The sequence below is a fragment of the Lepidochelys kempii genome, chromosome 1 (assembly GCF_965140285.1).
Source record: "Lepidochelys kempii isolate rLepKem1 chromosome 1, rLepKem1.hap1, whole genome shotgun sequence".
Classification (NCBI taxonomy): Eukaryota; Metazoa; Chordata; order Testudines; family Cheloniidae; genus Lepidochelys; species Lepidochelys kempii.
Window position 1 is genome coordinate 325,147,459 of NC_136380.1, and position 25,136 is coordinate 325,172,594.

Genomic DNA, 25,136 nt, shown 5'->3' on the forward strand with positions numbered 1-25,136 from the left:
GACCTGTTAACCTTTTATGCCTGGTCTACACTACACAGTTAGGTTGGTTGAAGGCAGCTTACATCGATCAAAAAGTTTGTGTCTACACTACCAGGTCCATTCTGCTTATGTAACTTGCCTGCTTCATTGACTTAACTACTCCCATCTCTGCAGGGGGCGTAGTGCTTAAATCAATGTTAGGTCGACGAAGAGGCAGCGTAGACAGTGTTGCTTACGTCGACTTTACTGGCGTCCATGAGGTATCCCACAATACTCCACTGTGACTGTTCTGGTGAACGTTTTCAACTTTGTTGCTCAACAGCTAGGTACACAGGAAACAGCACCTCTCCTGTTAAAGCACCAAGAACTTTTGAATTCCCATTTCCTGTCGGTTCAGCATGGAGAGCTCACCAGCCAAGTGGATCATGGTGATTCAATGTCCCAAATGCGCTCCAGTCTGGAGTACACAGGAGGTGGTGGATCTTATTGGTCTGTGTGACGAGGAGTCTGTAGAGGCACAGCTCCGATCCAGCCGTAGAAATGTAGACACCTATGAAAAGATTGCATGTGGCACTGGGGACAAGGGCTACACTAGGGACATGCAGCAGTTCTGTGTGAAAATTAAAGAGCTTCAGCAGGCATACCAGAAGAAAAGAGAGAAACAGTCATTCTGGTTTTGCAGCGCAGACATGCCACTTCTAAACTAACCTACGTGCAATTCCCATCAACGACCCCAATAGCAGCCTGGATATCTCTGAGGAATTGGAGTCCTAGGCCACCACAGGCAACACTGAGTTGGTCTTGGACTAGGATGAGGAAGAGGAGAATGGGAAACAAGTGAGTAGCGGATCCATTCTCCCAGAAAGCCAGGAGCTGTTTGAAACCCAGGAACGATCCAGCCCGTCACAGAACAGCATCGTGGTCAAGTTTGATGCCGGGGAAGGCATCTCTGGTGAGTATGCAACTCCAGCTAATATTTTGGGGTCACATGTTCTTATACTCTTGTTTATTTTTTTTTTAAAATGATGAGGAACAGTGGCTATCTGCTTCCCAGTGGCTGCACCAGCTAGGCAGAGGGAGCCCCATGGATAAAACTGCTTATGTGCAGAGGGATGGCCTGGGAATCCTCCATAGAGATCTCCAGGAAAGATTCATGGAGGTACTCTGCAATCTGTTGCAGAAGGTTTCGGGAGGGTGGGGGGGGGGGGCGCCTTATTTCTTCCACCACAGTAGGGCACTTTCCCACACCACTCCAATATTACTTCTGCTGGCATCATTGCAGCATCTGTTCCCTTGCTGCCTCTGCTACCCTCAGGAGGATGATATCAGCTGAGGTCACCTAGGGGAGATGGTGGCAGTTTTCATTTCAATTACTCGGACTGCAAACAATAGTGCACGTGATTCCCACATTATGCTTTTTTCTGGGAGCTGTCGGGAGGGGTCGCTGCTTTAGCTCCGTGGGGAGAGACAGCAACAAACAACAGCTCTCCGTGCAGTTCCCTGCTATTTGCTGCTGCTTCTGCCCACAGATGCAGCTCCCAGTTTGCCAGCTCCCGCAGCTGCCATGCAGGTAGGGGGCCTGGTAGCACCAGGTGACCAAGCAGGTCCAGCAAACCCTGGCAAAAATCTGGGGGGGCACGTGACTCCATGTGCCCCTCTCCATGTGTCACCTCTGGCTTCTGCCAAATAGGGAGGGGTGTCTTGGGCTTTCAGCCTCACAGTAGGTGCCTGCTCAGGGCTTCAGCCCCAAGGGGCATGCCTGCCGGGGCTCAGGGCTTCAGCAGGAATGGGGAGAAAAGTACCCTTTTCTGTTTATGTACTCTTTGGCAAGGTGGTCTGGTGCCAAGATAGATGGCATGCATATCCCTATTGCCCTACTGCAGCTAGGGAACCCCACTGCAGCAAAACCATCCAATACGTCCTGCATATTGCCAAGGGACTCACTACCCTCAACAAAACATGCAATTAATGGCCCTGAATATTTGGATCACACAGTCCCCACCGTGGATTTACCAAATCAAAATTGATTCCCTACTGACCGGTAAGAGTCTGGCATTGCAAGCTTCCACACAGTGATTGCCACTTGCTTTTTCTCTGTCAGAGCACATCTCATTTTAGTATTGCTGTGCTGCAGGGCTGTTGGGAGCCCCGCACGCAGCTCCTGGAAAGCGGCCTTGCACATACAAAGTTCTGCAGCCACTGATAGTCATCCCATAACTACATAACAAAGTGATCCCACCAGTCAGCGCTTGTTTCTGGGTCAGAAACGACGCTCCATTGTGTTCAGCTGCTGTACGACTGCCAGCAGCAATCGGGAATTGTTTCGTTCTATGGCTTCCAGCATGGCTGCTTGAAGGACATTGCCATGTTACATTCAGCGGCTCCTCTCGTCGCTCTGAAAATACTGCAAGATAAGGCGTGTGGTGTTTGTAATGCTCACAATAGTCACTGCTGAGCGGGATCCAGGCTTCTCAGGAGATGGTGCACATGCAGCTTTGTCAGTGTTTTGAAAAAAGGCATGAAATGTTATCAGTTGCAGTTGAGATGCGGGGGAGGAGGATGCACCATGGGATGCTGAAGCCAGGATCCCAGTTCCCCCATGAAAATGTTTTGGTTCCATGAGTCATTGAAAGCCCTTCCCAAAACCCCATGGCGAGTTGCACTGTGGGATAGCTACCCATGGTATACTGCTATCAGCATCAATACAAGCACTGCTAGTGGGACACGCTCCACTTAGTTTCGTGTGGAAATGCACTTCTGACTTAATTATTGTGGCAGCTGGATGTCAACTTAAAGTTTGTAGCGTAGACATACACTTAGGCATGCAGTAGAGTTCATCTTTTCCCACTTCCTCTTACTTTTTGAGATGGACAGGTTTAGTTGAATGAGTTTGTTGTATCGCACTCACTTTTTTACTATACATCCCATTCATATTCCGGTGGCAGAGATAAGATTATATTCTATCATGTTTACTATTGTGTATATAAAAATGAGATAATGGGCTCCCAAATCATGAAACAGGCACCTACAGAGCTTCATGAGTTGAAATAAATTAATGTAAAAAACCAAGTTGGGCCCAAAAAATTAAGTTGAGCCCCTTGTTGATAGTCCTAGCACAGAGGCCAAGGAATCATGAACAATTAACCATCCTTTCATCCTTAGATGTGGTCCCTCCAGGGCAGGGTAGAAGCAAGACGAGGTAATGAGATTGTGCTATTGTGACTTGTGTTCTATCTGTTCTACAGGTTAAAATAAGAGTTTTCAATTGAAAGAAAATATTTCAGTCTGTAGAGCTATCAACTTAGCAACAATTGTGGAAGTTTTCATAACCACCTTGGGGGAGGCTCTCTAACCCAAGATCTCTCTGAGGTACTGTTATTTTTACCAGGACCTTCTCAGAACTTGGAAGCTCTGCAAAGAAGTGCATTGTGGCCGCTGTGGAGATGGGGAGAGGCATCTTCCTCAAGCCCCTGCTGCACAACTCTCATCTTCATTCATAGGTGAATATGGTTCCCCTGGTGCGCTGAAGGACCAGCCTGACTAATGTCATCAGAATCTGAGACTTCCTGGACTGTGCTCAGTGGGACTGGTGGATCCAACACTGCTTGTCCAGTGCATGAGGCTGTCAACCCGCTATGTCCCCACGAGGTTCCAGAGGTGAAGGCTGCTTTGCTCCCTGCCTCTCTTGCTTATCTCAAATTCGTGCTGTGAGAAGGTTCTCCATGCCCATCGCTATCCCAGGACTGTTCAGACTTCAGAAATTGGGCCTCTCCCTCACCTCCATGCCCCACTTGAGTAGGGGGAACGATATCCAGGCAATCCACCTCTGAACAGTAACTCGAGAACAGCTTATGCTTTCTTCACACCATCCACTTCCTCACTAGCATGTCTCACCCTGATACAAAGTGGTCAGACCTTTTACCCCCTGCAGAGGGTGAGGTTCCCAGTGCACCAGCTTTCATTCCACCTTGGTTCCATGGTCCACTGAGGACTTAATCTGGGGGCTCCTCCATGGAGCAGTGAGCACAGGCGTTCTGCAGGCACAGTTCATGGAACGCAGTATTTGTCCCCTGCGAGACCCTAGACCATGCCTACTTCCGCAGACCAGGTTGCAGCCTCTCTTCTGGCTCTTCCACAACCTCCTGCTGAGATTCTGGCTGCACCTTTCTCCATATCTTCTCCTTTATTAACTCCTTGTCTATGACCTGATGATGTAACAGGACCTTTCAGTCAACTTCCTACCGGCACTGGCCAAGAGCCATACATCAGTCCAGGAAGAAGCAGCTTGACAAAGAGGTTCTCTCTAACTGTGATGCCTACTTTTGGTACCTATGTGTCTCAGGTATTTGGGCAGAGTTCCTCTCGGTGGCATATGTCAACTCCTTTGACTGCTTTAACTGAGTAGTGGGCACTGACTAGATTCACTACTCAATGTCCCCATCTGTTGCCTTTGTTTTAAATCAAGGACAGGCACTCCTGTTCTTTTCATTATTTGTTTCATGGAATTAGTTGATCCTTGGTCCTGTGGCCCCCTCCCTTGATTTAGTGGGTGGGTCTTTAATTCTAGGTAGGCTCTGCCCATCTTTCCTTAACATAAATGGGCTAGCTACTATTGTTAACACAAACATTCACTCAGAAATTTACACTGATCTGTGTTATTAGCTGCATAACCACTTAAACCTGCTGAAAAGGATATAGTGGTTAGCCATCTCTCAGAAAGTGCTCAATAGCCAAGCATATGCAGTCTGTCTTGGAGGCTGGGAATATTGCTCCTAAAGATCCAAGCTCTTGCTGAGTTTCAGTGAAACAGTCAAGTTAGAGTTGAGCCTAGGTTCTCAATACCAACATGCTGACTACTAGAATTATTTTAATGGTGGTGTAACTTATTTACTGCAAATCTGCAGTTAAAAAAAAATACTCATAACTGACAAATTCCAAGAAGGAAATCAACAGTTATAGAAGTCAGAGAGATTAAAAAGAACTAGATTATCTAGTCCCATCGTACTACAAGTCCAAGTCTGTTCCCTAAAATACATTTTCTATTATCCTATCTAGTCTAGATTTAAAGTCTCAAGATTGGGCTCCTACAACTTCCCCATGGAAATACCTGCTGCCAAATAACTGCTTGACTGAGATGTTTCTCCTAATGGTCACCCCAAATTTTCCTTTTCTAGTTATATCTGTGTATATTACATTCAGTAATTCCTTTTCACTTTTAGCATTTATACTATCTTAGCCAAGCCATCCCTATTTAGCTCTTTCAATCTTTTCTTATAAATCTGTCCATCCAGCTTTCTGATCTTCTTGTTACTGCCTTGTACAGTATTTATTGTACGAGAGACACTGTCCACAAATTGGAATAGTAAATTTTATACTTACAGCCAGAGAAACAGAGAGAATCCAGAGATGTAAAGGTTTCTTTGTGACCTAAAAAGTTTCATCTGAATATGATCATAGGCATTGGGGTTGATATTTGCAGCCTTTTCGGTCCCATGTGCAGTTGAGTATTTCTTCACTTCTCTAATAGCATCTGAAAAACAAAAACAAAAATTGTTTTGCCTTGTTTTTTAATGTGCGTTTGTGGCTCAGTGTATTAGGCTACTGTGTAAGACAGAGCTCTAGAAATATATGCAGTCTCTTCAGTCCACAAAAGAAGCAAAATCCCTTTAGTGGCAGTACCAACTTCAACGGCTCTTGAAATGTGCCTGACCCACCGGAAGGAATCATTGTGGAGTGATTAGGTAGTTCAGTCACCATGCTAGATCACGGTCCTCTGACTAGATACAATAGTACCAGCTATGATGGTATCTTTTGTACCTGCCCATTAGGAACTGGACCAAGGCAAAAAAATCATTCCACAAACACTAGCAGAGTCACATCAGATGGTAATGACTTCTGATACTGCCAACGCAGACCAGATTCCAGCTGCTTAGCGAGCAGTGAGAAAAGCAAAAACGGATCTCCCTCCCATTCCCTAAGGATTTCTCTTGCTAAGTAGATGTTGCATATATGGTTCAAATTAAGATTTGATCAGACAGAAGCAATGTTTATATTTCCTTTACACTGTAACTATGAAAAAAGTATTTACTGGAGCCCAATCAAACATAATGAAATTTATTCACATTCACTAACGTATACAAAAAATCCTTTCAGATGAGTTGTATTATTGTAAATAGTGTCTAAATACAGTGTGGGCGAAGTATGTTAATTTACCATCTTTTCCTATGAAACGTAAGTGGCCAACAGCCTTGGCTGCAATCAGCAGCATCTGAAACTAAGAGCTGGTCTATGCAAGAAAATTAGATCAACCCAGCTCAGTCACTCAGGGGTGTGAAAAATATACACCACTGAGTGATTTTGTGAAGGTGACCTAAGTCCCCTTGTAGACAGTGCTAGGTTGAGGAGGACTTCTTCCCTTGACCTACTACTGCCTCTAGGGGAGGTGGATTACTGATACCAATGGTTTCAGAGTAACAGCCGTGTTAGTCTGTATTCGCAAAAAGAAAAGGAGTACTTGTGGCGCCTTAGAGACTAACCAATTTATTTGAGCATGAGCTTTCGTGAGCTACAGCTCACTTCATCGGATGCATACCGTGGAAACTGCAGCAGACTTTATATACACACAGAAAATATGAAACAATACCTCCTCCCACCCCACTGTCCTGCTGGTAATAGCTTATCTAAAGTGATCATCAAGTTGGGCCATTTCCAGCACAAATCCAGGTTTTCTCACCCTCCACCCCCCCACACAAATTCACTCTCCTGCTGGTGATAGCCCATCCAAAGTGACAACTCTCTACACAATGTGCATGATAATCAAGTTGGGCCATTTCCTGCACAAATCCAGGTTCTCTCACCCCCTCACCCCCCTCCCAAAAACCACACACACAAACTCACTATCCTGCTGGTAATAGCTCATCCAAAGTGACCACTCTCCCTACAATGTGCATGGTAATCAAGGTGGGCCATTTCCAGCACAAATCCAGGTTCTCTCACCCCCCCACCCCCATACACACACAAACTCACTGTCCTGCTGATAATAGCTCATCCAAACTGACCACTCTCCAAGTTTAAATCCAAGTTAAACCAGAACATCGGGGGGGGGGGGGGTTTAGGAAAAAACAAGGGGAAACAGGCTACCTTGCATAATGACTTAGCCACTCCCAGTCTCTATTTAAGCCTAAATTAATAGTATCCAATTTGCAAATGAATTCCAATTCAGCAGTTTCTCGCTGGAGTCTGGATTTGAAGTTTTTTTGTTTTAAGATAGCGACCTTCAGGTCTGTGATTGCGTGACCAGAGAGACTGAAGTGTTCTCCGACTGGTTTATGAATGTTATAATTCTTGACATCTGATTTGTGTCCATTTATTCTTTTACGTAGAGACTGTCCAGTTTGACCAATGTAAATGGCAGAGGGGCATTGCTGGCACATGATGGCATATATCACATTGGTGGATGTGCAGGTGAACGAGCCTCTGCTAGTGTGGCTGATGTTATTAGGCCCTGTGATGGTGTCCCCTGAATAGATATGTGGGCACAGTTGGCAACGGGCTTTGTTGCAAGGATAAGTTCCTGGGTTAGTGGTTCTGTTGTGTGGTATGTGGTTGTTGGTGAGTATTTGCTTCAGGTTGCGGGGCTGTCTGTAGGCAAGGACTGGCCTGTCTCCCAAGATTTGTGAGTGTGTTGGGTCATCCTTTAGGATAGGTTGTAGATCCTTAATAATGCGTTGGAGGGGTTTTAGTTGGGGGCTGAAGGTGACGGCTAGTGGCGTTCTGTTATTTTCTTTTTTAGGCCTGTCCTGTAGTAGGTTACTTCTGGGAACTCTTCTGGCTCTATCAATCTGTTTCTTTACTTCCGCAGGTGGGTATTGTAGTTGTAAGAAAGCTTGACAGAGATCTTGTAGGTGTTTGTCTCTGTCTGAGGGGTTGGAGCAAATGCGGTTGTATCGCAGAGCTTGGCTGTAGACGATGGATTGTGTGGTGTGGTCAGGGTGAAAGCTGGAGGCATGCAGGTAGGAATAGCGGTCAGTAGGTTTCCGGTATAGGGTGGTGTTTATGTGACCATTATTTATTAGCACTGTTTATTACCAATGGGAGAACCCCTCCCATCATCAGAGGTACTGTCTACAGTAAATCATTGCAGCTGTGCCGATGTGGCATCTCAAGTGTACATAAGCATTAAGCCAGGTTGGGCTAAATTAATATTGGAATGGGAGACCTCCCGGGAGCACATAGACAGTGTAGGGGATGATGCTGGCAATTCAGCAAGTCACATTCTTCCCTCCAATGCATTATTGAACCAATTCCCTCATCATCGTGTTATGTGATGATTTGCTGCTGGATTTGCCATCTTTTGGAGACAAAACTTGGGGTCATCATAAAACCCACTTTTTTTAAAGAGTAAGGTATTAATCCTAGTTTCCCAGTCTGATTTCAAGTATCAAATTCTGATTACCTAACATATCACTTCCAAGGTAAAGGTACCTTTCACTTCCTGTCCTAAAACTCTGAAGTATCAACACTGTGTGTTGTTAATCTGCTGCTGCATTTCACTTTACAGCAAAGCATCTGCATGTCACTACATACAAGCTACCATTATAATAACCTTCTTTTTCTACATGCACATAACTTGTAAGAAGTTCTGGGGTTAAACTTTATATTGAATGTATTCAAACTGAAAAGATCAAACCAATTTCCATCCTTTTATGCCATGGGAATGTTCAGGCCTTGCCTTAAGACAGCTGTATTACGGTTTCACAAGGATACCCCATATTTAATTTCAGCTCAAATCTGCTTTTCCTTAACAAAAAGTTTGACCAAACTTTACTCACAATCTTTCCAGTTGGAGCTCAGGGAGGAAAATAAAAATCCACCACTTTTCTATTTTTTCTATTGTATTGACATTCTCCACAATATCTAGTTAAGGTTTCTGGAGGTCTTCTAGAATAGGCACTTAAATATTATTTATATTTTAGATGTCTGTACTTGCATTACTACAAGTTAGTTTATTAAAAAGAACATTTTCCAGTCTAGTTTTCTTTTTGAAGTTTACTTCTTGCATTTCTTTCATTCATCCTAGACAGTAAATCTAGTCAGTTTCACTTTGTTTAAAGTCATTTAGAATTACATAACATTTTTCACCTCAAAGCATTTTACTAACTTATCTTCTCTCCTTCTCATGCAAAAGAATCACTTCCATCACCAAAGACAGTAGATGTTCAACAGCACACAGAAACCCCGCAGAGTAATTTGTGACAGAAGTACAATGAATTTAGCCAGGCAGAATGTTATTGCCCAAGCTCAGATTTCACTAGACTTTGATGCTATTCTAAGGTTCCAATGTTCTTTTCCCCCTCAAAACCAGCTGTGGCCAGCATCTCAGTTTTATGCCTAGTCTGAGAAAAAGCACCTCCAACAGAACACTGCCTTTTCCCCATCGTTCTGGGACATTATTTCAATGTCAGTCCAGAGAAAGGTTTCAGAGTAGCAGCCGTGTTAGTCTGTATCCGCAAAAAGAAAAGGAGTACTTGTGGCACCTTAGAGACTAACCAATTTATTTGAGCGTAAGCTTTCGTGAGCTACAGCTCACTTCATCGGATGCATCGATGCATCCGATGAAATGAGCTGTAGCTCACGAAAGCTTACGCTCAAATAAATTGGTTAGTCTCTAAGGTGCCACAAGTCCTCCTTTTCTTTTAGTCCAGAGAAAGAGTGCCACCTACTGAAGCATCTTCCTACCAGCACTTAAGCGTTCCTTGGAAATCTACCATCCAATGACTTACGTATCTTAATCATACTTGGCTTGTAATTTCTGATGGCATGACAACAAGTGGTCTGGCTGAAGTTCCATTTGTTCTCCTGCATCATCACAATACTGTACTATTGTGTATGTGTTACTAAGTCTGCACACAAAAGTTTAAATGTACCACCTCCAAAAAAGTGTTTGAACTGAAATTTAAAGAATATCAAAAATGTTTCTAGTCATGTTCAGTTTGTACTCTGTTTATCTATTGCCCATGGACCCTGTGTACCCTCTAAGCAATTTTCAACACACAAGAAAGATTTACTACTTACCAAGAAACAAAACAATCAGTAGAACGATTATTGTTAGGAATGCCTTATTCCAATAATTTGCTATTTTATTCCATACTGGAATCACAAAGATCTTCTGCCATCTGTAAAATAGCATTGTGTTAATCCCCCAAAAATTAAACATTAGAAGATGATCACCTTATACAAGAGTTTATCAATAATATTAATTCATAATAACCAATCAGCAAGATCTAGTAACAACTATTTCAACTGCAATTTAACAGTGTTAAGCTAACTACAGTTTTGCCTACAACCCAATTTAACTTCTCTTAAACCCCAAAACAGAAAAGGTTACAAACTGTGTTTATTCATATTGAAAAAAAAATCTGTTACAAAAATATTAGCTATTTTCAACTGTAGATTCTTTTGCCTATAAACTTAGCTTTACTACTTGTATGCTCTACACCCATTACAGAACAGAGAACTTCAGGGGAAAATGCATAATCCATAGTGTGCCATTTAATTTTTAGCTACCTGCAAATAGTCTTTTCAGGTGAGTTAGGAAAAAGCTATCTGTAAATCATAAGATCCCCACATTAAAATGAAATAAATTGACAAAAAATAGTGGCTGTAACTCATTCTGCCAGAGTGATTCCTTGCCAGAGGGCACATCTTTTAACAATGAAAAAGAAAAAGCTCTCCACCTCATTGAGCAATTCCCCACTGGGCACCTCATTCCTCCTTAAAAATGAAGAGATGTATCCTACTCTTGGGTTTACATTTTAGGGGAGGGAGTTAACATCTCTGGTCAAGAGTAAAGATATATACACTATGGAAGCCATTCTCTGGAAAATGGAAACAAACCCCTCACCCCGACAAATAATGTTTAAAAAACAGTGGTCTTGGATGATGAATGTCATGGCTTTGTTTTATTTAGTCATTCAGCATTAATGGACAGATCTGCAAAAACTTCAGATTTTCAAAGCAAAGAGTACAACAGAAGAAGTCTGGAATGTTTAAATGAACTGCAAACCAGTAAGAGAGAAACTGGAAGACAGAAGGCCCTATTTTCTGCTGGTGCAAACTGGCATAGCTCTGCTGATTGCAAAGGAGCTATGCCAATTTACATCACTAGATTATTTGGCCCAAATCTAGTAGTGGTTTATCATCTGAGAATTATTCAATGTTTGAGCCAGAGGGTTTCATCAGAAAATAATTATGATGCACAAATATTTTTAAAATTTGTATTTTGTTAGGTTGTGTGTGTTCTGTTGGTTTGCATCTTACTAAGGACTTGATCCAAATCCTCTTGAAAGTAATGGGAAGTCTCTTCAAGGAGAGGAATCTCTTCATCAATCCTCAGGTGAAGGATTTAAAAAATTTTGTGCAATATTATCCAAATAAATATCATATAAATATAACAAATTTCCATTATATGCAGAAGATGCTCAGAAGTTGTGCTAATTTAAAAAAATTGATTTAAGGCAGATTTGTGATTCTTAAAGGAGACACTAAAGGTTGAATCCCATAAGCAGAAATTCTCAATTTTTATATGCTGGACCACTTAAGATAGAGACCCTCTCAGGAACAGCTGCCTTGCCAGTGCTGCCCTATGTCAACTATAACATTAAGTTACATAAATATTAGATAAGCACAAGATAAAATAAGTTTACTTTAATGTGATGCCCTCCACCCACTGTATCTGCTTGTTTCTCACCAAGAGTAGGAATTCACTAACTTCCTTTCACTGCCTATAGTCACAATACTGTGATCTTCCCAGGTTATAACAGAATAAATGTGGACATTCTCTCCCCCTCATCCACCCCCTGCCCTCCCAAAAAAAGTTTTGGAAGGGATTTATTAGGAGGAAACTTCTTCTGTGCACAGGTTATTCCAGACATTTGATTCCTCAAAAGCAGTTGATACTGACCACTGATCTGATCCAATATGGCAATTCCTCTGTTATGAGTCACTTGGCAGCTTGGTTCCATCCATCCAGATATTTTGGTATTTTTAATATACTCACCGGACAGGAAGTTTTGCTTATTATCAGGATTTTAATATCTGGTCATTAACCCAAACAAGCACAGGCACACAGGAGCGCTGCTTGAACAGACAAGTGAGGGCATGTCCCCACTAGCTACGGCACCAGTCGTGGCACCAGCGCTGGGAGAGAGTTGTAGTGCTGTAAAGTGCCAGTGTAGACAAGGCCTGAGTAACTGAAACTTTCAAGAACAATAGAACCACTTCTTGCTTCAACTGTCACAGCAGTTAAAGCAGGTACACACACAGCTCACAAGACCATCTAAAAGTGCTTTGCAGAGCACAACTTGAAAGCCACTGCCCAAAGGTATTGTCACAAGTGCTAAACGTCATCTTTGATCCAGCAAGATTGACAGTGACAGTTTTGTCAACGAGATAATTAAACATGTAATTTAAATCAAAAAAGGATTTTGTTCTTTCAAAATAATGTTTTAAGAGACCTGAATGCTGCAAATCAACCTCAGAGCTAGCACAAAATAAATTGGACTCTAGAAGAGCCCAATATATCCCATTATACTCTGGCTCATTTGTGCCATAATATATCAAGCATTATGTTTAACATTTGAATGAATACTGGGAGCTAGTAGTATTGTGGGTTAATGAATTACTCATCAACTGGGAAGACAACTGAAATCCTAGTTACAGCATAAATGAAACTGGGTTTAATGTTTTAATTCACAGTGAATATCTGCGTACATCATAAAACCAGATATTCTTATTCAACCTGTAATGACATCCATACAGCAGCTTTCTTTCTACAGATTATCACTATAGTTTAGTTTAACTTCCAGAATACCTTTTTCAGTTATGCATAGCTTTCTTAAATTTCTTTGAGCTGAAATTCTCCATAGGCTGCTATGTGCTATGGAGTGAAGAGAACTGGCTTTTGTAAAAACTGTTTTTTCAGGGTGTTATAAGTCTTCTAACAGTTGTCTTTCTGGTGGACTTTCTTTGGACTACCACCTTTTATTAGATCCATCAGAGGGGTCCCGATAGTGGTAAAAGCCAGGGACAAATCACCTAGCTAGTTCAAGAAAGCATCTTACCTCTTTCTTTGTTTAGAGAATGGAACATGCTGACAATGCCTACACTATAATAATCAATGGCTCAGGTTGGCTTCCTCCCTCATTATGACCCAAGTAACTAACTTCTTGATTGGCCAGATTGGCCATGAGCCCTCACCCCTCAGCCAGCAACTGAAAAACAGCTTGTACTTGCCGCACATAATCATCTCAGTTGTTGCTATATATATTGTCCAAATATGCAATGGCATACTGCTGATGAGGTCTGAGAACCTTGTCCATTAAATGTTGCAGCTGTTCCATGCAAGCCAAAAAGCACTGTCTGGAAGTGGAAGACCCTAAGGGGTATCAGGAAGGCTGTTTTTCCTTGTGATTCAGCAGCGAAGTAAAATCTACTGTAGTGAGATACTTGGCAGCTCCTAAATGTTTCAACAGCTCATCCACTTGTGGCATAGGGTATGTTGTCTTGATATGGTGGTGTATTAGTCAATTCCATCTGGGTGCAGTGGAGAATACATTGCAGAAGGCCTCAACGAGATGTAAAACCTAGGCTCTTTGTTTAGGAAACTGGCACCCATCTGCACTTGTGCAGACTCTTGGTAAACGGGGGCTTGAAACCCCAGTTTGGGTTCTGGTAGGTGAGAAGCATTAAACATCCCTTCCCTGGTTTTCCAAGGCTTATGCAGGTTCACACGGGAAACACTGGTTTCTTCCCTCCTGCCAGGCAGGCAGACTTTGTAGTCCACAAGGCTAACTGAAAAACCACTTCAAAAGGCACTTGCCACCTGTCTAGCACTATGGATTCCATGCTAGGGAGTAGCAAAAGTACTCATTACCCAGGTTGGAAGGTCAGTAGGCATGCATCCTGGCTATGTTTGTTCTTGCAAGCTCCCCCCAACAGGTTTTCACAAGCAAAACTCCCAGACTCGAGGCACTCCCTGACATGGAAAACATACTGGGCCATACTGGATATCATCTGGCCATGGTGTTCCCAGCCCTCATATAGGAGGTCAAATATTCCTCAAGGCTGTCACCTGTATAAACAGACCAAAGGGAGAGAATGCAGTGGAACCTTGGGGTACCTCCCTTATGACAAACAAGAAGGGAGGAAGTACTGGGTAATTGGTCCCAATACTTGGGATCAGAGGACAGAAATTGTTTTTTAGCATCACTTTAAGGGTTTTGTTGAATCTCTCAACTAATCCATCTGTTTGCGGATGGTAGACATAAGTCTTTGGAGACTTGATCTTCAATAGGGAGCATAAGTCCTCCATTAAGTGGGATGAAAAGTTGGTCCCTTGATTGGTCAGTATTTTGAGGGGGGGGGGGGAGAATCCTTGCTCAAAGTTCCAGGGCAAGTGCTGTTGCCTTTGTGTAGTGTAGTGGGGATGGCCAGGATCACAAGCAAGAGTTCCTTGCCCACCACACTTTACTCTAGGAGTTTTACAGGATCAGTCATGATTTGCCTTAAGGGAGTTTTGATCGGGGGAATGAGATCAAAGGAGCCTTTGGGGTAGTTAAATGGTACTATGGACAAGAGACCCAGTATTCTCTGAGCTAATGGTGGTCAGTGGGCCAGCAGAAATGAGTCAATACATAGACCGGGAGAAAACCTTGTCCAAAGTGCCCATCAGATAGGATGTCATGAGCTAGCTGTAGGAGTGCCTGGTTGGATAATGGAGGTACCAATAACTGGATCTTTACCTCCTCAGTCTGTTTATTGCATTCAACTTGCTATAGGCATACTTCACAGATTATGAAATGGAACCACTGCCTCAGACATCAAAATTTCAACATTTACAACAGGAATTTGATCATAAGCCCTGCTCAGTGTAGGATTCCCCCCGCTCCCTCCAGTTCACAGACAAAACCTGCATCATGAGTCAGGGCTTCTAAATCTGGCAACAGTCATCCACTGGCTACTGCCTGTCTGCATCCTGGATGGGTGTCCAGTGGGCCTCAAACTCCTCTCATAGAGATCCTCTGGTTCTCTTAACTCAGCTAGTTCTACCAGTCCAGGAACAACCCTAGGTGTTGACACTGGGTCAGTGGTTGCGGTCTCTGGTTTTCCTAACTTGTGGATAATTTCCCGAAAGTACCACCAATCCCAACCAGTAGCGACACGGTAGACCAGTACTGAGGATATAGCCACTGGGAGCGTATCCGTATGCTGACACAGTCTTCTGGAGTAGGCCTTCACATCCCCATTTATGCACTGGAGGACGATGGTCAGGGTAAAAGGGACCTCAGGTGAGACTAAGGGAATCTGTACCAAAGTCTGGCCACATCCTGAATCCAACTGACACTGCACTTTTGTCCTCCTGGTCCGTTATTTTGGTGGGTCCTTACTTCTATGCTATTCTTTGCTGTCCATACCTCGGCACACACTTACTCCATAAGGGGGCATTCTCTTGGGTTCCTAGCTGCCCACACAAGAAACAAGTTACCATGTCATGGTGTGAGCCCATTTTCTTGACCAAGGACAACCCTGCCTGTTGTAGGTGTGTTTGGCATTTAAATCCGTACTTAGTCTCAGTAGCTGGGACAGGGACCAACTGCCTTGGTTACGCTTTGTCCAGTCCGTTCCTCACCTGTCGCTGTGAATTGCTCAGAGTTAGGGTGAGGAGGTGTCATCTTAACGGAAAGGGCACATACTTGACATCATCTGCTGATCAGGGACATCTCCTGACTGGGCTTCACATCAGACTGGTCAGCTTTCTAGCCCAAGCATGTCCTTCCCCCAAATTCCTGGAGGTTCCTCAACAGCCATCAAGTTTTCCATCACCTTAGTTAAAGACCCTGGGTGGTCCCCCAGTGGGAATTATTCATATGAACTGCTCAACCATTATTAACTCATCCACTTGAGCTCCAGTTTGCTCCTCTGGCTGCAACCACCACCAGCAAATGGTCCTTCAATTTCTGGGCCACCCACTGTAGCCATGTTCCCGACAAATATGTTTCTGACTGCAAGCAGCACCTGTGTCTCTCTTCACTAATATAGAAAAAGTCCAGGATGGCAGCCTTAACCAGTGTATAATTCTGTGCAGCCACTGGGTCACGCCCTTGGTAGTCTGCCTGTGCTGGGCAGGGTCCAATGTTCTGGAGGACATTGGGAGGCCACTGCCATCTGCTCTAAAGTGGACATCTTTCTTGACATCAGGACCTGTTTCAATCAGCTTCATATATACCAGTGGCAGCACTGGCCCTGGGCTCACGGCCAACTGCTGAACCCTAGCTGCCCCATCAGGTTGTAGGCCCATCAATCACTATTGTACCAGGTTTTGTTGCAGGTCCTTCTGCTTGGCTGTCATCTCTCATAGCAGCTGATGATGTTGGCTCATCTGCAGCTGTTGTGGGGCACCCCACTGTTGCAATAGCTGCTGAAGGAGCTGTTGTTACTGAGTTGCCTGTTGTTGCTGGCTCTCTGTTAGCCACTTGCACCACTGCTCTGGATCCATGCTGCTTGGGTTCTCCTATCTCTCACATGCATGGGCTTTCAATCTCCTCCAGTTTACCCTTGTGTCGGATTAGGAAGCAAATGCCCACATTCTCCACCATGTCATAGGTTGTATTTCTAAGACACCCCCTTGGGATGAGAGTGGGCACCTCTCTTGTCCCAGACATCCTTCTCTGGCTGTAGGCATTGCTGTACTGCCTATTCGGAGTCTGAAGTGGAGCCCTCCGCTGTTAGTCTTAGGGAGGCAGCTCCCCCTTTCTTCTGGGTATAATAGCAATCCAAAATAAAGAAATTAAACAAAATAATCCTGTAAAATGTTGGAAATGATTAGAAAAGGGGTAGATAATAAGACAGAAAATATCATATTGCCTCTCTATATATCCATGGTACACCCACATCTTGAATATTGTGTGCAGATCTGGACGTCTCATCTCAAAAAAGGTATAATGGAATTGGAAAAGGTACAGAAAATGGCAACAAAAATTATTAGGGGTATGGAACACCTTCTATGAGGAGAAATTAATAAGACTAGGACTTTTCAGCTTGGAAAAGAGACGATTAAAGGGGGATAGTTTATGAAATCTGGACAAAGTAAATAAGGAAGTGTTATTTACTCTTTCTTATAAACACAAGAACTAGGGGTAACCAGCAGTGTACCCTCTAATTTTTTACCTGCATGTGTGGAATGAATTTTATTATGGAGGTGATGCATGGAGGGGATGGGGCCAAGGGGTTTGGAGTGTGGGAGAGGGCTCAGGGCTGGGCCAGAGGGTTGGGGTACAGGCTCTGGCTGGGGGAGGTGAGCTCTATGGTGGGGCCAGGGATGAGGGGTTCGGGGTACAGGAGGGAGCTCAGGGCTGGTACAGAGGGTTGGGGTGTGGGGGGTGAGGGCTCCGGCTGGGGGTGCAGGCTCTGGGCTAGGGATGAGAGGTTTGGGGTGCAGGCTGCCCCAGGGAGAGAGGACTCCCTCCAGCCCTCTCTTGCGGCAGCTCTGGGCCAGGGCGCCTCTCCCCAGACGCGGCAGCTCCAGCGGGGCGGGGCTGGGCTAGGGGAGGGGTGCCTCTTCCCACCTGTGTGGCCCTTGATAGACTGCTGCATGGCCGCTTGGCATCTTACAGTGAATTTAGGTAACCAGATGAAATTAATAGGAAGTAGGTTTAAAACAAACAAAAGGAAGTATTTCTTCAGGCACTACACATTCAACCTGTGGAACTCTTTGCCAGAGAATGTTGTGAAGGCCAAGGCTATAACAGGGTTAAAAAAAAGAACAAGATAGATTCATGGAGAATAGGTCCATCAATAGCTATTAGCCAGAATGGGCAGGGATGGTGTCCCTAGCCTCTGTTTGCCAGAAGCTGGGAATGGGCAACAGAGGATGGATCACTTGATGATTACCTGTTCTGTTCATTCCCTCTGGGGCACCTGGCACTGGCCACTGTCAGAAGACAGGATACTGGGTTAGATGGACCATTGGTCTGACCCAGTATGGTCGTTCTTATGTTATGTTCTGCAGCCCACAAAACACTCCGGGCTCAAATCATTTTTCCTCAGAAAGCAAAAGGTAAATAATCTCTACAAAGAGAGCTGGATTCCTAACCTTGAGTGCCTTAGGGGCCCAGGCTGCATGCTCTGTGATTTGATTTAAAAAAAAAAAAAAAAAATGAAGTAAAGATGGTCCTTCCACCTCTCCAGAGGGTCCAAGCAGCTGAAGCTCTTCAGCAGCTCTGCTGGTAAGCAGTCCCTGCTCCAAGGGGTTTGGGAGATCTATGTTCCCATTGTGCTTCTCTAAGAGTGCCATCCTGTGCTGTGTTTGGATCTTCCCTTTGAAGGAGCTCCTCTCCAGGTTTGAAGGGCCTCACAGGGGCACTAGATTTGACCTGACTGTGCCCACAGGATCTCTTTAACCCCTTCCTCACTGGCCTCCCACCACTGCATAGTACTGGCAACTCTATACCTGACAGTTTCTTAATCACCTAAGCAATGAATTTGACGCTTCCCCCAAAAAAATGTTTCAGAGAGGAGACAATAAAACTATTTCAGAGAGTCTTCCAAGCCTAAGGATAAACATCCCTCTTTTCTTTCATTCATCCTCAAAGCCTTACCCAAGACACTGAATTCAGTTCCTGTGCCAGCCAGAATGATGCAAGTCACTTCTTTTTCCATAAGTGGAGCATGTTGCCTTCACAATACTTCCAGAGGCTCATACCTCCCTGCTAGCAAAGGTTTGTGCCCAAATATCTCAATCTCTGGTACCATGCAACCTGCTAAAAAGCCTACCCACACGATGTGACCGGTGACAAATCTATTTAGAAATAAATATAGCTGTCTGGAATGGTACCATTACAGAGCAAGCACAGGACATACAGTTGTTTTCCAGAACTCAGACAGTAATGACAATACTTCTGTTGGCAGACATGATGCCACAGGACCCACCCTTGCTAAAGGGGAAACACTTGTCTGGCTAATGAACACAGTGTAAATCCAAACTGAACGAGATCTAAAGTTGTGCATGGGTGGATGGAGGCTAAGTGAGGCACAGATCCATCAAAATATTGGGAGACCCCTCAAGGAAGATTCTTACTTCTGCCTCAAGCTTCCACCACTCTCAGAGAAAAGCTCTTCCCTACTAGCTCAGCCCCTCACATCCAAAAAGAAACTCTTCCTCCCAGTCCCCTAGAATAGATTCCTTTTCCCTCCAACTCCCAAGTCTTTGATCTTCCTGCCAAATTATACCGTTCGGCTCACTCCAGCTACTAGGCAGTCAGTCAGCAGCAATCCAATCAACTGTCCAGCATGCTTCCATTTGTACTCTGTCTCGTACTTCACTGCTTTGTCCTAGTGAGTAATCTGTGAGGCCTGAACCTCAGAGATTCTGCTGCAGGGCCTGATCCAAAGCTGACTGAAGCCAATGAGAGCCTTTCCATTGACTTCAGTAGACTTTGGAACAGGCCCTTAATCAGCTCTTGGAGTTGTGAAGAAATATGGATTTAGGATTCATCTCTCCCTTTTGGCAGAAGAAAAGGAAGTTGGAATGCTCAGGGACTGGGCAAGAAACCCTTCTGGGTGGCTGTGGCTACGTACTAAGGGCAGCAAGTGGAAAAGTTAGTTGTACTGGATAACTACAATTACAGTAATTTCCGGAAGCACAATTCAGATCAAAATGAAGAGATCACTATGGACCTACAGCATCTCTCTCTTAAATCGTAAGGGAGGCATTCCGATACAACGGCAATGGGAATACAAAACCTTACACTAAATATAAATCCTAAAATAAATGTCACAGCTCTAACTGCATGAATGATGCCTCTAGAATTAATCTTATTTTGACAATTCTAAATTTGATTTGACAGAATAAAAAAATTAATCTAAATATATTTTATGCCAACCCATCACATTTCCACTTGTAAGGTCTAAGATCGGTTGAGAACCATTTCAGCATTCCAACCTGGTGGAGATCAGGTATAGCGTAAGTTCTCATGCTAGATTTTCAGAGGGCGTGGGGGAAATGGGATGTCCCATTCCACTCTGAAGTATCAACTATTAGCGGATGTATACATAGCAGCAGCAACAGATGCTGTGTGGAAGTGTTGTTAAGCAGGTGGAGGAGTGGCTCTCTAGAGAGCTGAACTTCGTTAATACAGAAACTAACAATAAGATGACAAGCGCAAACCCCAGGAAGTGGTTGAGTTTTGACTCTACAGTGTGTGGAATTCATTTTAAGAATAGGACAGGGAAAGTCATCCTCCTGCTCAGGTTACTATAAGAAGTCCACAGATTAATTAGTGGGAAAAGTTACCTTCTTCATTCTGACGATGTGAACTGGTGTCTTAGGCCGCAGAAAATAAACATATTTCATAGAAGATTATGTTATATTCTGAGGCAATAGTAAGTTTTCTACAAAATGTTACGGTTTAATCCTCTAGCAACATTTTTGGAGCTAACAGGGCTCTCCCACACAGGGGAAACAATAAATTTACGTGATCAAAGGTAAGCAGTGGTACGAGAGAAAGTTGTTTTAAGAAAATTAGGTAAGGAAGGCAGTACTTTGCATAAAGAGAGGGTAGCTGGTTTACTTCCTTTTCAGCTTCTTCCCCTTACTAAAGGTTGGGGGAATTAGTTTTAAAACACTTATGTATTGGCGTGTTTCTAGGACTAACACCAATTTCTTTGGTTCTCATATAAGCTTATAGGAGCCTCTCTTACTGCTCTGTTAAATTCCATACATCAAGCAGGAGAATTCTGCACTTTTGGAAGAATCTTCACAAATTACACCTAGTCAACAGAGACAAGCAGGACTGCTTTATATTTCCTTCCATTCCCAATGCCTGGCGCAAGGCCACACCAGGGAAAATAGCTACCCATTCACCTCTGATAATTCAGATTCCTCTGAAAAGAGGCTGCTGCCTATTTAGCCACTAATAACTTAGTATGAAAAGAAGCCATACGTTCTCCTCTAAACTGACCATTCAGAAAATAAAATTAAATGGATTGACTTTCCTCTTATTAAAACAGAGCGTGAGAGGAGGGCACACTGGAATTATGACTAGAAATAAATAATTATTAGCAACTGGTACAGAAAAAAAAACAATTCTGGCCAAGATTTTCAAAAATAGATGCCTAAAGTTAAGCTCCTTGGTGTGGGTTTAAGCACCTAAATAAGTGGCCTGATGTTCAAGAGCGCTAAGCACCAAGTAGCTCCTATTGAATTCAGTTCTCAACCAGCCCCAAATGTAGTAGTGAAAATATACTTGAACCACAATGTTAGGTGTGTTACAACAGCAACATGTAAATAAAAACCTTATAAGATGTCTTAAGACAAGGCCATTTAGTGTACAGTAGATCCCTACCTTAGTGGAGAAATAAACGGTACACAGAGGAGCAAAATCACTCCTATTTCAGTATACAGGAAGGTTGCAACTGCTGTCCACTGAAAAGTCATCTTCTCCCTGGACGGCCTGCAGGGGGGGGGGGGGGGGGGACAGACAGAGCAGTCACTGCAAATTGGCTTGGAGGCACGCAGGATGAATCCCGCAGCGAGCAGAGTTCAGGCTGAGCCAAAGCTTCCCCATTTCAAGTTAAACCGGATATTTAAGGCCCGAACACGCCCTCATGCCCGGGAGGGGTCTCAAGGTGGGTGACTGGGCAAAGGGCCGGGATTTTAAGTAACTTAGTCCGGAGGACGCGCAAGCCTTCCCTTCCCTCCCCTCCCCGCATGAAGAGCTCGGGCGGCCTCGAGACTGCACAAACAGCCTCTCCTCCGCCCAGGGCCAGGGCGCTGTATTGAGGGCAGCCGCCCAGCGCCACCGGGGAGGAATCATGCCTGGGCGCTACAGGCGACTCCTTTCCCTCGTGCGTGGGGGGGGGGGCAGCTGAGAGATTTCCCCCCCCTCCCGTTCCCAAGACAACGCTCCTGCACAGGGAGCCCCCAGCCCTTCCCCGGCGCAGAGGCCAAAGCCTCTGCCAAGCGCCCGGAAACGCCGCCGCCGCCGCCAACCGGCCTGGGCAAGCTCCGGGGCACGGAGCTCGGCTCAGCCGGGCCTGCCCAGGCTGCTGGGATGTGCGGCCGAGGCACGGCGGGGGAGCGGCACGGAGCGAGGAGGGTGTCAGGCTCGCACTGACTCACACGGAACAAAATCCTGCCTCCCGCCTCGGGGCAGCCGCGGAAACCTGCCTCCCGCCCGCGGAGCGTGAGGCCGGCCGGGCCTGCCTGAGGCGGGGAAAAGGGGGTGGCCTGACTAGCGACGCCTTGTCCTCCGCACCCGCTGACGGACGCCTGAGGCGGGCCGGCGGGCTCGGTCACAGCCTCCCCGCCCAATGGGAGGCCGGGGCGGGACTGCGGGCAGGCGGGCCCCCCCGGGGCGGAGGGCGTCTGGGGCGGGGACGCCTCGTGCATAGGGGAGGCGCCTCCTTCTCCCCAGGGAGCGAGTGTTGGGCTGGGCCGTGTTCATCCCAGCCCCCTTAGCCCCGCCGTGACTGGCCCTCTTCTCACCTTCCCACGCCCCTGGTGGCTCTGCCCTCCTGCGGCTTCTGGCTTTTCTCCCGCCTCCACGCCCCTGCTGCCTCTCGCCACTGACAGCAGCCGCCGCTGGGTCTGGCAAAAGAGGCCACCGCTGCCTGCCCAAGTCAGGCTCCCGCCCCACCTTTACCTCTACGGGTGCCAACCCTCCAGGATGGGCCTGGAGTCTCCCAGAATCCACACCGATCTCCTGGTGACTATTTAAAGCAACCCAGGAGATTTTAATAGGATATTTTAAGAAAATGACGTTATGTCATGTGTGTGTGTGGGGGGGGGAATCTCCCGGAATAGCTTCAGTCAGAGTTGGCAACCCTGTTTACCTCTGGCTCTTCCAAAACTGGCTCCTCCGGGAGAACTCCACCCCATAGGAACTCCAGGGGGTGCGGTGGGGGCAGAGCAATAATATTGAGCATGCTTAAAGCATGTTCACAGTACTACAGACATTATAGGTGCCACTGGGGGCGCTGCCTATTGTTAAGGTTGCCAAATGCTTCCCCTGACATGACCCTGTTTACAGCTGTTGATAACTGTGCCAGGCTTTAGCCATTTGGGCTGAAATTTCTCATGCTGGGTGTCAGGCTCGGTTTTTTTAATGTCACCCAGAACCGTTCAGCTGTTTCCAGAAATGAGACTAGGTAATATACATTGTTTTGCTCTTGTTAAATTCTTGAGACATTTTATTTGAAACACTTGGATGCCCCAACCAGGGCTTGAAGTTTGGTGGGAGAGGGGGGTGGCCTTTGTGTCAGAACCAGGCCTTTGGCAGGGGTCCTGTGGAGTGTACAGAATGGGATCATGTAATTGAAGACTACCAGAATACATATGCACAAGAGGGCTCAATTGAGGCTGTGATGTTCCCCGCTGGTGTTATCTGGACCGGTGATCTGCTAGATCACTCCAATCCTTGACTCTGGGAGCCAGCCTTACCCTGCTCTGCTGTGAGAACCCCAACTCCTGGGCTGTTCACACACAGCCTCTGGCATGTAAACGGCTCCCAGCTACTTGCAACTGAATGACACTAGTCAATATCTCCAGTCCCAGACACCACCCTAGGAACCTCCATCTTACAGTGTCCAGTTATGCCCCCTGGACACTGCAAGCTTATATGAGTTAATCAATTTAACAAAGAAATTGATATGTACAAGGCTTGTTATCCCAAGGAGAGTCTCTGACATGCTTCAAACCAAATGCACTGCTTCAGGTAGAATAAACAAACAGATTTATTAACTATAAAAATAGATTTTAAGTGATTATAAGTCCAAACATAAGTCAGACTTGGTCAAATGAAATAAAAGCAAAACACATTCTAAGCTTATCTTAACACTTTCAATGCTCTTACAAACTTAGATGCTTCTCACCACAGGCTGGCTGGTTGCTCTTCAGCCAGGCTCTCCCCTTTGATCAGCTTGGTGTAGTATCTGTAGATGTAGGTGGAAGAGAGAGGAAGAGCATGGCAAAGTCTCTCCCTTTTATCATGCTCTTTCTTCCCTCTTGGCTTTGAGCCTCATCTTCAGAGTCAGGTGAGCATTACCTCATCGCAGACCCAAACTGGCCAAAGGAAAGGGGGTGTCTCACTCGAGAGTCCAACAGATCATTTTGTTGCTGCCTAGGCCAGTGTCCTTTGTTCCTGTAAGGCAGGGCTGGGTTTGTCCCATACCTGTCCTGATGAGGTGTGAACTGCCTCTCTGCTCTTGGAGAGTTTTTGCCTAGGCTTATTTTAAGCCATGAGGGTACATATTCAGCCTCATAACTACATACATGAAATTATAACCTATAACCTTACTGTAACAACAATGCTCAGTGCATCATGAGCCTTCCAAAGACACCTGACATGACAAACTTTGCATTGGATACCACACAATCATTTTACAAGGATGGGGGTGCTGAGGTACAGAGCGTCACAGAGGTTTCACAGATAACCGTAATTCTGGCATTCCCTAACTTTTGAATGTTTGGCTTTCCAACGTTAATAATGTCCTTTTAATGTAATTTTGTGTGTGTAATTAAGCCTTATAAATATTGTTATCACCATTTTACATACAAAGAAACAGAGACAGAAAAGTGCCTTGACACTGAGCCACAGACATAGCCAAGATTAGAACTAGGACTTCTTGCCTCCCACCCAGTCCTCTCCAAATAGCAGGACAGCAGCTTAAAGAGTACCAGAGGTATTTACTCACTGCCTGGCAACATGAGGCGCTTCCTGCAGTGTGGGTAGCAACATGGTGTCTGTCCCTGGCATCTGCTGGTCTTTAGATCTCAGGTAAAATGAAGTCAGCCTAAAAACTATACTGAATTTGATTCTAAGATATTCAGTATGGTGGTCTTCTTTTCTTTGCTCTCTCTGTGATACCTTGCCTGCTGGTGATACTTTTTCCTTATTTGAATATTATGTATTTATATTGCATCATATAGCACTGGTGTTGGAATTTGTTTTTTTTTTCTTTTTTACTCTGATCAATTGATTTATTTGGAATAATATGACCCAGATTAAAACAATTTTTTTAAATGTATTGTTATTCATGTAGTTTTGCAGCACAGTGTTCATGGCAGGTTATATGTATATCCCTACTCTGAAGTGCCTGTC

The 25,136-nt window shown here is 44.9% G+C and overlaps 1 protein-coding gene across 2 annotated transcripts in view; it reads right to left on the reverse strand.

Moving 5' to 3' along the window:
* The window catches only part of LOC140905331 (B-cell receptor-associated protein 29), a 55,808-nt gene extending 33,367 nt beyond the window's left edge, over window positions 1-22,441 (reverse strand). The window contains exons 1-4 of one of the 2 annotated variants that reach the window (XM_073328454.2): window positions 22,164-22,441; window positions 21,381-21,488; window positions 10,054-10,154; window positions 5,359-5,509 (exon numbers count right to left, since the gene is read on the reverse strand). In XM_073328454.2, coding sequence (XP_073184555.1) covers window positions 5,359-5,509; window positions 10,054-10,154; window positions 21,381-21,488; window positions 22,164-22,426 — 623 coding nt within the window. In that variant the 5' untranslated portion in view covers window positions 22,427-22,441. Of the gene's footprint in view, window positions 1-5,358; window positions 5,510-10,053; window positions 10,155-21,380; window positions 21,489-22,156 lie in introns of both variants that reach the window. The other variant, XM_073328453.2, reaches the window with a different exon arrangement.
* Between the last annotated feature and the right edge of the window lie 2,695 nt (window positions 22,442-25,136).